At 43.5% G+C, this 13,847-nt stretch overlaps 1 protein-coding gene across 4 annotated transcripts in view; it reads right to left on the reverse strand.

The window, feature by feature from the left end:
* Positions 1-1,347: 1,347 nt before the first annotated feature.
* The window catches only part of CAPZB (capping actin protein of muscle Z-line subunit beta), a 185,091-nt gene continuing 172,591 nt past the window's right edge, over positions 1,348-13,847 (reverse strand). For 2 of the 4 annotated variants that reach the window (XM_069240155.1, XM_069240157.1), the window contains exons 9-10: positions 6,853-6,964; positions 1,348-2,946 (exon numbers count right to left, since the gene is read on the reverse strand). In XM_069240155.1, the coding sequence (XP_069096256.1) occupies positions 6,862-6,964 (103 nt within the window). In that variant the 3' untranslated portion in view covers positions 1,348-2,946; positions 6,853-6,861. The remainder of the gene's footprint in view (positions 2,947-6,852; positions 6,965-13,847) is intronic. The other 2 variants (XM_069240156.1, XM_069240158.1) reach the window with 1 other exon arrangement.

A 13,847-nucleotide genomic window follows, 5' to 3' on the forward strand; every position in this document is an offset into this window, starting at 1 on the left:
TAGTGCTATAGAAATACAAATAACATGAGCATGACGGGTACATGGGCATCTTTGCAGTGTTTTTGCTGTGTCCACAAAAATAAGTTCAAGAATTATTTTGTAATCAATTACTATTTATGAAGCTACTCTATAACCAACAGGAGCTTCACATAATAAAAATCCTCGTTTCTCTGTTCACTAGGTACTAACATGAAAAGAACATCTGTAAATACCACTGAATTTGGTTCTTACTCATTTGTAATCTTGCCGATTATTGTTTATGGTGAGCCCTGACTGTAATGCCTGACCGGACCATAGGGATCACTGGGTTAGATTAGATTTATGGTAGAACGTTCCGAATAGTGCCACACACTGTCTGGCTGCAAGGGAAGAAACATATTGCCAATGCACCAAGTTTGTTAGTCTTTTGGGGCAATTATATAATGTTCTTTTCTTTTAATCGGGTCGTGTTTACAAGTGTATTTCAAGTTATCTATAAGTAATTTAAGTTTTACAATCTAATAATCCTACCATTTCAGAAGGGGTTATGTATTATTGGTAATTTGGATCAATGGACTAATTGAAAATATATCTATAAAATAGCTGCGGATGGAGTCCATTGGGTACCGCAAACTCCACCCAATGTAGCACACGATCCAATGATAAAGCGTGCCACTTTGGTGGATGAGGGTCCAGGCATTCTGAAAAGGAAAAAACTAGGATCTAATGAGGTAAATCACTAGAGGGCCAACTTTACTTCTTGTCAAACTGTTGTTTTGACCTATGTTGTGGGAAGAACAATGACAAACCAAGTCATTCTAATGCTTGTTTCACTGTTCTTTATAGTCAAATCAACACAAAAGTCTGCTATTTTCTTTAAAGAAATAATGAAAGACAAACGTGTTTAAAAGGCAGTGCACAATTGCTGGGGTAAACAGCACACAGAGCCACCTAACAGTTTTTGAACATCTAAACCATACTGTAGCATTTTCTATAGTGAAACTGGAGATACGTATGCTGCACAATAGAGTGACTGGAAAACTTCATACAAGAAAATGGTTAATTTGGTAGAGGTTCTGTTTCCAAAACCTGGTTTATTCCTGAAGACACTTAGAACATTCGTTTTCAGTGCTGCTCATTAAAATAGTGTGGCATTTTCTATTCTGAAGGTGAGAAAAGCCCTGTGCTTGTCCACTCTAAATCACAATGTGTATGTAACCAATAATATGAACTTGTTTGTGAATTTAATACCAGATTCATGATGCAAAACAGAAGGCATTTAAAGGAGACAACCTCAACGCATTCTCAAGCAAGAGGTAAGTAGCATGCAGCCATAGTTGAAGAAAGGCACCACACAAGGTTCTGGGCTTGATTTTCAAGTTTTTCTTTTAATTATTTTGTTTCTAGTATATGGAGGCTCCAATAGATGTCAATTTAAGTTTATGCTTTACAAAAAACAATCCCCAAACCAATCCCAACCCTCCCCTCCCTGCAGTCCCTATAAATCAACAGAGAAAAAAAGCCTTGGAAAGGACAACAAGACGTCATGAACATGGTCATAGAAAAACCTGTGGCCAAATCTTCAGGAACAGCGCGAAGTAACGTCTACAGGGATGGTGCCTGGGCAATGTCTTCTGGGACGGCGCCAAGGCATCATCAATGATGGCATCACAACAATGCCTTCAGGGACAGCACCAGGGCAAAGTCTTTATGGAGGACACAGGGGTTGATGCCTTCAAGAAACAAGACCGTGCACTGCACTCACTGATGGCACCAGGACATCATCTTCAAGGACAGCACTGAGCAATAGCTCAAGGTGCAGTGCCAAGGCAATTGTTTTAGAAAAAGCAAGGATCATGTCAAGGAGAGAGCTAGTAATTAGGAGAGCAAGATGTCACGGTACCTTCAATACTATTGATGGTAAGTGGACCTACTGGATAGTCAGGAAGAAGCCAGACACAATGTCATGGCATGACCGCACCATCAGAAGACCATGGTGCAAATACCAGAACCATTTCTCACTCAAACCGTGCAAAGTGACTAAGCGAACCGTTGTGCCCCGAAGCTCCCACCCACCTTCCATCAGAGAGAAAGACAGATTTAACAATATAGTTCACTATTTCGTGAACGGTTTTACATTTTTAAACCAGTGACCTATACAGAATGGAAGAGAAAAGTCATGTCACCCAACTCGTAACCAATCTGGGCGGGAAAACCATTGAGTGGAAGTATGTAAGTATAGCAAGCGGGAAAAAGGCAGATGTCTCGAAGCACTTTTTAATTGGACAGTGGACATAAGTTATCAAAAGCCATGTTCCTCAAGGAGGGAGAGAGCATGCTGGTGAGCAGAAGCATGTTTCTTATGAACACGGAGGACACACATTTAGTGATCAGGAGCACGTCTGATGCAAAAAAACGCAAGACACACATTTATTTGTTTATTGTGGGGCTAGGTAAAGTGGAAGAGGCACCCCATATGTAAAGTGTGGGCAATAAAACGTGATCTAGGGCTTGATGCTGCTTTGGTTGAAGTAAATGTCACTTGGTTGCCAGGAGGTCATCTGACAGTCCTGATTAGATTTCTACCTGTCATTCATAACCAGATGCCAAGGTGGTGGGGGGGGGGTGTTTAAAGTCTCTTCTCCCACCACACCATGTTCCTCATAATGGCTGTACACTCCAGACCTGTGGATGAAACGGAAAAGACTCCAGCGGCAACGCGCAAGAGCTTCATTCATGGCATTTAATAGACATTATCTGATGCAGAATGCTGACAAGACAACAAAACCACATATAGAAAGAGGGTGGAAGGGAGACAGGGCTTTTCCTGCAACAGGAGTGAACGAGTGCACATCAAGTATGAAAGCTGATCAAGGGGTTTAACTTTGCTGCTTTTTCTTCAAAGCCTCCACCAAGTCATTCTTAAGAGCCTCCTGTTTGGATTTATCTGCAAACGTCTGCACAGACCTATGAAGAGAAAAGATAGACCACAAATTACAAAAGCATAACCATGAAATGATTACTTCCAAAGCCATATCACTGACAGAGGAGCAACCTGTCCTTCCAAAGACATGCATAAGACATACCTACTTGAGGGCACAAGGGCAGTACCAAGTTACTTCAAGTTATAACATATCACAGTTTATTTTGCACTTAAAGGCTGAAAATAAATTCAACACTTATTGGTCTTGTGGTGCTAGTCTAAGTCCCTTATTCTCACTTCAACAACCCTTTAGGAGTCAATACTATACAACCCTTCTGTGCACCAGGGGCTGCATCACAGACATGCTCCAGGGACGCAGCGGGTGTTTGTGCCCGCTTTGTGCAACCTCAGTGCTCTTTGGTATTACAGAGGGGGACACAAATGCTTCTCTAATCCCTCTTAAAAGTGCAGGTGGGATGCCACCTTCACAGAGAAACACGGAGCAGCTTTTCATCTGATGCTCCATATTTTTCTTGAATGTGCTGCTCTGGGGGCAGCACACGTTTACGGCTGCCCTGAGGGCAGCGCATCCAACATAACTGGACACACTTTTCCTGTTTGCACCTGGCGCTCCTCCTGCTTAAAGGTGGCACAAACAGGGGAAGTGCTCCCTATCTGTAATAGGGCCCCAGGAGCACAACTTGAATTATAACCCAACAGCAGTACCCAAATGCCATATATTCAACCACAAAAAGAACAGATGATCGATGGAATGCTGAACAGGGCAAACACTGACCCCCAGTCAGAGAGATCTGGGTTTAATCCATTTTTTTTTGTTGTTGTTTTTTACCTCCACGCCAACTCAGTTTTGACCCAGCCATCTGCAAATCAGTTGTGACTCTGCTCCTCATGGGAACAGACCAGCCTGAACTGCCAAGCCAGGTCTTCCCTGGACTGAAAACAAGAATCCTGGGACCTGTTTCGGTGCATCACCCCTCATCAACCAGGCTAGCTTGAATTCAGTGGCGCAGTGAGAACGAGACCCACATCTGGGCATACCCTTCCCACTTAAGGCAACAAAAGCAAAAAGAACAGATGATGGACGGAATGCTGAACAATGTGAACATTCACCCTCCAGTCACAGAGATCTAGGTTTAACACATTGTTTTTTTTTTTGCCCACCACGCCATCCCAGTTTGGACCTAGCCATATGCAAATCAGTCTTATTCCTGCTCCCCATGGGAAAAATCCATCCCAAACTGCCAAGCCGCAGCATAGTATGTCCAAACTCAATCCTCAAAGAGATGCCCAAATCAAACATCAGTACCAAACACCAGGAGACCTAAGTCAGTCACAGCATGCACACACCTAAAGCAATCGCAGCACCTGTTCACCATGTGCTCTAACTCAACCCCTCAACAAATACACTTGTGTCTGAACACAACACGTGCAATTATCCACAACTCAGCCACAACACCCATTTTTCTAATCCAGAACTCATGGGTAGTACTTCAATCCCTCTATATGCTATCTTAAATCTACCCCAGTACTAATAGACAACAATTACAATCAGGGTCTAGCACCCTTACATCATCATTCTTTGTCCAACCTTAGTACCTGTGTGCCTCAAGTCAATCCCAAGATGCAGGTGTAATGCCATGACAGGGCCAAACCAACCAAGAACAGACCACGTACCCTATCCCAATCTGGACATCCATTCTATGTCCATAAAAACCTCAGTCATACACTACGTAGCCTAATGTAAGCATCAATAAGTCAAGTGTTCTTCACTGCTCCCAGCACCCAAAACAAGTCCTAACCCAACCCTAGCAACCCCAGCCACCATGATTCAACCCCTAGACTCATAAGACCTCACCTAACAGAAGGCCAGCACACATGTATCCTAAACCTCTAGTCAACCTCGAGACAGAATACATACTCTAATCCAGCACCCAATGGCAAGGCCAAACCAACCCCAAGAACCACAATCCATGTGCCTTATCCCAATCCCAGCAGTGATGACAGATCTATCAAAACCTTAGCAACCTCGAACAATACGTTGTGTCCTTGGCCAACCCATGCAAGCACAAGCCAAAATGTACAACCTGAATCTAGCCACTCTACTAACCATACTATGGTAATTAAAACATTATGATAAGGTAACTTTAGCGCTTATACAAGTCTTGCAACCCAGTCTTACTTTTATGCACCATAACTTCTAACGAAAGGCAGCATCCAAACTAAACCAATCCAATAGCTGCAATAATATGCAACCCAACATAACCCCAACATTCAGAGCCCTTAAGAAACTATGGATTTCACACACACTATGCTCTAACCTTGCCACAGCATCCATATCCTAACTTATGCTCTGCATACTCACACTCCTCCAAACCATTCCTATCAAACATACATTGATACCACAAGCAACCCAGCAATCAGACCATGGTGGAACCAAACCAATCCCTGTACCCATATATAGGGATCCTAACCCAACATCTGCACCAATACTATTAGTCTTGGTACTCACGCACCATGTGTAAAAACTGTGGAATCCACAGCACTAGAGATCAATCTAAGCATGGATAAAAAATGACCCCATCCCAACCCCATATCCTTTGTAGGACATGATCCTCACCAAATCCTGATGATCTTGAGATACACTTTTGAACCCAATTCCAAAGTTCCTTTAAGATCCCAACTATCCGTCAAGACCCGAGGTTCATCAAAACATTTGGTATTTCTGCTTGAAAGTAGTTGCATTATGCCAAATCACTATTGCTCTTTTTGTTAGTATTGTGATGATTTAACGCATAGAACATAACATTTGAACATCTGCCTAGTGCAAAAAAACACTCTGCAAAAAGCGTGTCAAAACGTGCAAGGAAATGCATCAAACCGTGCCATGAAATAGCCCCAGCCCTGCAAATGTTAACATTTCAATATGTAAAAAATATGCTAATGCACAGGAAACGACCATGCAGCTGCACTAAAACACACAGACAGTGTCCAATGAACTACCACACAAGAATCCTCACCACCACAGCATTGCTACACAAACCTAGAGGCATGCTGCATTATCACATTCTGGGCCAGGAGTTGTGATCCAGTGCTGCACCACGGGGAGATGGAGGCCCTGCCGCACTCAGAGTTTAGTGGTGCACTGCTGTTGCACACAAAGCCAGACCCTCATTCAACTGCTCCTACATTGGGAGCCAAAGACCACAAAAGGACCCAGAAGCCCCGTAACAGTGTGTCTCAGCTCCATTTCACTGCCACCCTACTTGAAGCCAGAGACCAGAGCTGCACTGCCACCACAAAGTGTTTCTGCTGCATTACAGTCAATGAGCCAGACTCAGTGCCACAACACAGGGAACAAAAGGGCATGCAGTGTCATATGAAGCTGGAGTTCCTGCCCCACTGCCACCACAGATGGAGTCAGAGCCCCAGCCACAAAGATGCCAGACAAGGAACCAACCCTGCCAAAGAGGGTAGAGCCCATGTTTCACTGCTGCTACACATGAAACAGCAACCTGCCACCATACTGCTGCCACCCAGGAAGGCAGATGCCCTACCACACTTCTGTCACACACACAGCCAAAGGTCCGCAATGCACTTTTGCCACACAGAGCGAGACAGTGCCATACTGGGAGTGAGTTCTGCAGCACACCACACAGGTAGTCTTAACGACCTGCCACACAAAGCACAAGAATATTTCAACAAAGATTCTCCACTGCAACACAACGGTGTTGCTCCACTGCCAGACAAGGAGCCACGGATGTGCATACAGCAATTGTATATTGACTGTTAGTTTTGACTTAATGCAAACATCAAATGTACACCAAGTGAATGCTTTCACAAGACCCAACATGTAATTGTGGGGTGGAGTCTGGTAAAACCATGCAGAGATTAAGGGTTAGGCACACCCCGGCCTCGTGAGCACGGGTTACCTCCACTGCTTAATTATCAGGTTGAATGTAGATCTGCCGTTGGGTCAAAACTTGTGAGAGTTCCCGCTGCAGCTGTTTAAACTTTTGATTGTCGGGTATTGCGTCAATCGATCTACAGAAAGTAGGTGGGAGAAAAGTGAAGGACCGGAAAGGAGGAAAAAGCAAGAGTTCTGCGAGACAGATGGCATCTCAGAGCACATCAAAATGAAGAACCTTCCTTCCAAAAGGCCTGCAGGACTCACTTCTAGGAATGAAGGGTTGACATTCTTCTCCTAAGCGCCATCACCAAAGACAGAATTTTGGAACCTGCAACTAGGCATACAATACCCAGTGCTAGAAATAAAGGCCTGGCGTTCCAGTACTTTGCTAAATGAAGACAGGGCAATTTAAAAAAAGTTAAAGATTAATAAAGGGCCAGCATTACAGAAAGCTCACTCGAGGCCTCATCATACCACCCAAGTATTGAAGACAGGAGAACAAGAAAAAAAAAAAAACAGAAAGCATAGATCGATTCTGACTGTATGGCACAGAGGAGATAAAAACACAACTGCCCTACTAAGAAAATGAACTCACCTGTAACACTAGTTGTACAGTTCATTAAAGCACATGTTTTTTCATTTACCTAATCTCTGGCGATATCATGGGTAACAGTTGCAAAATTATTTATGTAATATTAACATTTAAAAAAGTAACGGCACAGAAATAATATCCAACTGGATTCAAAAGACACTGATAGAAGACCCAGAAATCTTGGTTGTTCCTCCAATGGTATACCTACAAACACAGATTACAAATTACCCACTACCCACTAGTGGGTACTATAGTCAGGGCTATTTTCTATTAAGCAGATTTACTATCCAAGCTCTACATGGGAACAAAAGGTGCAGCTACAATTGAAAACACTGCTTAGATCCAATGTTGTACAAAGCACCGTCCACCTTTGGCGAAACAGGAACAGATTGAGCATCTGTATGCTTGAAGTACAAATGGCCTCTATGGCTCCCTATGAAAGTATGGTGTTTGTCCATCTTTGAACAGAAGTAATCGCAGTTAAATCCCCCTTGGCAATGAGGCACGATATCGGAGGTAGCAGTACCGAATTGGATAAGGTTTCTTCAGCAATCAAGTGTCTTCAGCAGTAGTCTCTTCCTTTGGATGCTCCTTCAGTCGCCAATGCTACTGCAGTGCTCGAATCACCAAAGTAAATACTACTCAGTGCTGACACTCCTGTACTGCTTGTCGAAAGTACCCCACTTTCAAGACCCAACCTATGGAACGGACTTTGAGCCACATGTCGTTAAACCCAAACTTTTCCTGTGTAGTGTAATAAGGAGCGGAGTATGTGCACAACAGACTCACTGGACAACCAAAAAGTAATAATCCTCAGAAAGACAGATCTAGGAAACATCCACCGGCTAGTCATAGCCAAATGAGTCCCTTATGAGAGCATTAATAAACTGGGGAGCTGCTCTGGAGCAGAGGTCTATAGCAAAATGCTTAGGAATGCATGTGGAATGGAAACCTTGGCTACCTTGCAGATGACTTACAAGGCAATGTAGTGCTAGAAAGTGAGAGAAGTCATGACAGCTGAAGTGGTAACGGCATTCGCAGAAGTGACTAGCAACACTAACATTTTGAGAAGAGCAACAATTTTTAACTAGAATAGGAAAAAATTATATATATATATATATATATATATAATGTCACTTACCCAGTGTACATCTGTTCGCGGCATTAGTCGCTGCAGATTCACATGCTGTGCACATCCCGCCATCTGGTGTTGGGCTCGGAGTGTTACAAGTTGTTTTTCTTCGAAGAAGTCTTTTTTCGAGTCACGAGACCGAGGGACTCCTCCCATTTCGACTCCATTGCGCATGGGCGTCGACTCCATCTTAGATTGTTTTCCCCGCAGAGGGTGAGGTAGGAGTTGTGTATGCTAGTAATAGTGCCCATGCAATGGAGTGAATACGTATGTACATAATGAAGTTTAAAGTAATATATTGACAAATTTACAAATGTTCAAGATCAACTTCTAAACGGCTACAGGCTCCTGGGGAGGCGGGTGGGCGCATGTGAATCTGCAGCGACTAATGCCACGAACAGATGTACACTGGGTAAGTGACATTTTCCGTTCAATGGCATGTGTAGCTGCAGATACACATGCTGTGCATAGACTAGTAAGCAGTTATCTCCCCAAAAGCGGTGGTTCAGCCTGTAGGAGTTGAAGTTGTTTGAAATAATGTTCGTAGTACAGCTTGACCTACTGTGGCTTGTTGTGCCGTTAACACATCTACACAGTAGTGTTTGGTAAATGTATGAGGCGTAGACCATGTTGCTGCCTTACATATTTCGTTCATTGGAATATTTCCTAGAAAGGCCATGGTAGCACCTTTTTTTCTGGTTGAGTGTGCTTTTGGTGTAATAGGCAGCTCTCTCTTTGCTTTAAGATAGCAGGTTTGAATACACTTAACTATCCATCTAGCAATGCCTTGTTTAGAAATTGGATTCCCTGTATGAGGTTTTTGGAAAGCAATAAATAGTTGTTTTGTTTTTCGAATTCGTTTTGTTCTGTCAATGTAGTACATTAGTGCTCTTTTGATGTCTAATGTATGCAGTGCTCTTTCAGCTACAGAATCTGGCTGTGGGAAGAACACTGGTAATTCTACCGTTTGATTCAAGTGGAACGGTGAGATCACTTTTGGTAAAAATTTTGGATTTGTCCGTAGAACGACTTTATGCATATGTATTTGAATAAATGGTTCTTGTATGGTAAATGCTTGAATTTCACTCACTCTTCTTAGAGATGTGATGGCAATCAAAAATGCAACTTTCCATGTTAAGTATTGCATTTCACAAGAGTGCATGGGCTCAAAAGGTGGACCCACGAGTCGTGTTAAGACAATGTTGAGGTTCCATGAAGGAACTGGTGGTGTTCGTGGTGGTATAATTCTCTTTAGGCCTTCCATAAATGCTTTTATGACTGGTATCTTAAATAATGAAGTTGAGTGCGTAATTTGCAGGTAGGCTGAAATTGCGGTAAGATGTATCTTTATTGAAGAGAAAGCTAGCTTTGACTTTTGCAATTGTAGTAAGTATCCTACTATATCTTTGGCAGATGCGTGTAAGGGTTGAATTTGATTATTATGGCAGTAATAAACAAATCTTTTCCACTTATTTGCATAGCAGTGTCTAGTGGTAGGTTTCCTAGCTTGTCTTATGACCTCCATACATTCTTGTGTGAGGTCTAAGTGTCCGAATTCTAGGATTTCAGGAGCCAAATTGCTATATTCAGCGATGCTGGATTTGGATGTCTGATCTGTTGTTTGTGTTGTGTTAACAGATCTGGTCTGTTTGGTAGTTTGACATGAGGTACTACTGAGAGGTCTAGTAGTGTTGTGTACCAAGGTTGGCTTGCCCATGTTGGTGCTATTAGTAGGAGTTTGAGTTTGTTTTGACTCAACTTGTTTACTAGATATGGAAGGAGTGGGAGAGGGGGAAAAGCGTAAGCAAATATCCCTGACCAGCTCATCCATAACGCATTGCCCTGAGACTGATCTTGTGGGTACCTGGATGCGAAGTTTTGGCATTTTGAGTTTTCCTTTGTTGCAAATAGATCTATTTGTGGTGTTCCCCACATTTGGAAGTAAGTGTTTAGTATTTGGGGGTGAATCTCCCATTCGTGGATCTGTTGGTGATCCCGAGAGAGATTGTCTGCTAACTGGTTCTGAATTCCTGGAATAAATTGTGCTATTAGGCGAATGTGGTTGTGAATTGCCCAATGCCTTATTTTCTGTGTTAGGAGACACAACTGTGTTGAGTGTGTGCCTCCCTGTTTGTTTAGGTAATACATTGTTGTCATGTTGTCTGTTTTGACAAGAATGTGTTTGTGGCTTATTATGGGTTGAAATGCTTTGAGCGCTAGAAATACCGCTAACAGTTCTAAGTGATTTATGTGAAACTGTTTTTGCTGTATGTCCCATTGTCCTTGGATGCTGTGTTGATTGAGGTGTGCTCCCCACCCTATCATGGAAGCATCTGTTGTTATTACGTATTGTGGCACTGGGTCTTGGAAAGGCCGCCCTTGGTTTAAATTTATACTGTTCCACCATTGAAGCGAGATGTATGTTTGGCGGTCTATCAACACCAGATCTAGAAGCTGACCCTGTGCTTGTGACCATTGTGATGCTAGGCACTGTTGTAAGGGCTGCATGTGCAACCTTGCGTTTGGGACAATGGCTATGCATGAAGACATCATGCCTAGTAGTTTCATCACCAGTTTGACTTGTATCTTTTGATTTGGATACATGGTCTGTATTACATTGTGAAATGTGTGAACTCTTTGTGGACTTGGAGTGGCAATCTCTTTTGCTGTGTTGATTGTTACTCCTAAGTATTGCTGTGTTTGACACGGCAGAAGGTGTGACTTTGTGTAGTTGATTGAGAAACCTAGTTTGTGGAGGATTTCTATGACATATTTTGTGTGTTGTGAACACCGTCTTAGCGTGTTGGTTTTGATTAACCAATCGTCTAGGTACGGGAACACATGTATTTGCTGCCTTCTGCTTTGTGCAGCTACTACTGCTAGGCATTTTGTAAAAACTCTTGGTGCAGTTGTTATTCCGAATGGCAACACTTTGAATTGGTAATGTATCCCTTGGAATACAAACCTTAGGTACTTTGTGTGTGAAGGATGTATTGGTATATGAAAATATGCATCCTTTAGGTATAGTGTTGTCATGTAGTCTTGCTGTTTGAGCAGTGGGATTACGTCTTGTAATGTAACCATGTGAAAGTGATCTGATTTGATGTAGGTATTTAATGTTCTGAGATCTAGTATAGGTCTCAGACTCTTGTCTATTTTCGGTATCAGAAAGTACAGGGAGTAAACTCCCGTGTTTATTTGTTGTTTTGGTACTAACTCTATTGCTTCTTTCTGTAGCAATGCCTGAACTTCTAGTCCTAGAAGATCTATATGTTGTTTTGAGATATTGTGTGTTTTCGGTGGGATGTTTGGAGGGAATTTGAGAAATTCTATGCAATAACCATGCTGGATAATTGCTAAGACCCAAGTGTCTGTTGTTATTTCCTCCCAATGTTTGTAAAACTTGGTTAGTCTCCCCCCCACAGGTGTTGTGTTGGGGATTTGTGACCTTGAAGTCACTGCTTGTTTGGAGGAGTTTTGGGACTTTGGAACTTTCCTCTATTCCTTTGAAATTGTCCCCCTCTATATTGTCCCCGAAAACCTCCCCGCTGATACTGGCTCTGGTAAGTGGGCTTTGTTTGTGAGGTTGTGGCTTCTGTGGTTTGCCCTCGAAACCCCCCTCGAAATTGTGTCTTTCGAAATGTGCCTCTGCTCTGTGGGGAGTAGAGTGCGCCCATGGCTTTGGCCGGGTCAGTGTCTTTCTTAAGTTTTTCGATCGCAGTGTCCACCTCCGGCCCAAACAACTGCTGTCTGTTGAATGGCATATTCAGCACAGCTTGCTGTATCTCTGGTTTAAATCCTGATGTACGCAGCCATGCATGTCTCCTTATTGTTACTGCTGTGTTGACAGTCCTAGCAGCTGTGTCTGCAGCATCCATTGCTGACCGTATCTGATTATTGGAGATACTCTGTCCTCCTTCTACTACTTGCTGCGCTCTTTTTTGGAACTCCTTGGGTAAATGTTCAATAAGGTGTTGCATCTCATCCCAATGGGCCCTATCATATCTGGCTAGCAAAGCCTGCGAATTTGCAATACGCCACTGGTTTGCTGCCTGTGCCGCCACCCTTTTGCCTGCAGCATCGAATTTTCGACTTTCTTTATCTGGAGGTGGTGCATCTCCTGAAGTATGAGAGTTGGGTCTTTTGCGCGCTGCTCCCACTACAACAGAGTCTGGTGTTAGCTGTTGTGTAATGTACACTGGGTCTGTTGGTGGCGGTTTATATTTTTTATCTACTCTTGGAGTAATGGCTCTCCCTTTAACAGGCTCATCAAACACTTGTTTGGAGTGTTTTAGCATTCCGGGTAGCATAGGAAGACTCTGATATTGGCTGTGTGTGGACGACAGTGTATTAAAAAGAAAGTCTTCTTCAATGGGCTCTGAATGAAGGCTGACATTATGAAATGCCGCTGCTCTTGACACCACCTGTGCGTAGCCTGTACTATCCTCTGGTGGCGATGGTTTAGCTGGATAGCATTCTGGACTATTATCTGAAACTGGTGCGTCATAAAGGTCCCATGCGTCAGGGTCATCTTGACTCATTCCTGTATGAGTTGGGGATTGCATCATTGATGGAGTGGCTACCGGTGATGGTTGCGGAGAGTGATGTGGGGATGGTGGCGGTGTTACTTGTTTAGCCACCTTTGCGTGTGGCTGTTTGTCCTGGTCTTGGAAGGCAAGCTTGCGTTTCATTTTGACTGGAGGAAGAGTGCTGATCTTCTCTGTATCTTTTTGAATAAAGAGCCGTCTGTGTGTGATCTGGCTCTATTGTCTGTAATTCCTGTCCAAATCTATGTGTCTTCATTTGTGTGGACAGTCCTTGTTCCTCAGTGTAGGAACTTGTTTTCGGTTCAGAGTCAGGATATTTCGGTACCGAAACCTTTTCGGCTGCTTTTTTCGGCTCAGACGAAACCTTCTTTACTTTCGGTATCGTGCTCTCTCGGTGCGACCCGTTTCGGTGCCGCTGTCTCGGTGCCGAATCTTCTCTGAGCCACTATCTCGGGCCCGAGATTGCTGTGTGCCGGTATCTCGACCGGAGTCGGATGACTTCGACACCGGCTCGCCCTTTTTCGGTGCCGATGAACGGTCACCTATTTTTCGGGTTAAGCCATGGCCTGTTGGCGGTGGTATCCCCTGGGCTTTAGCGCCTTTCTCGTGAGTTCTTGGTTTCGACGTCTTACTCACGGTTTTCGGCGTTTCCTCGGGATCGATCTCCTCAGAGTCCGAATCCTGGGAGGAGAATGTTTCTTCCTCCTCCTCCTCGAAACGCTCTTGCCCTGTCGGCGCCGACGCCA

The sequence above is a fragment of the Pleurodeles waltl genome, chromosome 6, assembly GCF_031143425.1.
Source record: "Pleurodeles waltl isolate 20211129_DDA chromosome 6, aPleWal1.hap1.20221129, whole genome shotgun sequence".
NCBI classification, from domain to species: Eukaryota; Metazoa; Chordata; class Amphibia; order Caudata; family Salamandridae; genus Pleurodeles; species Pleurodeles waltl.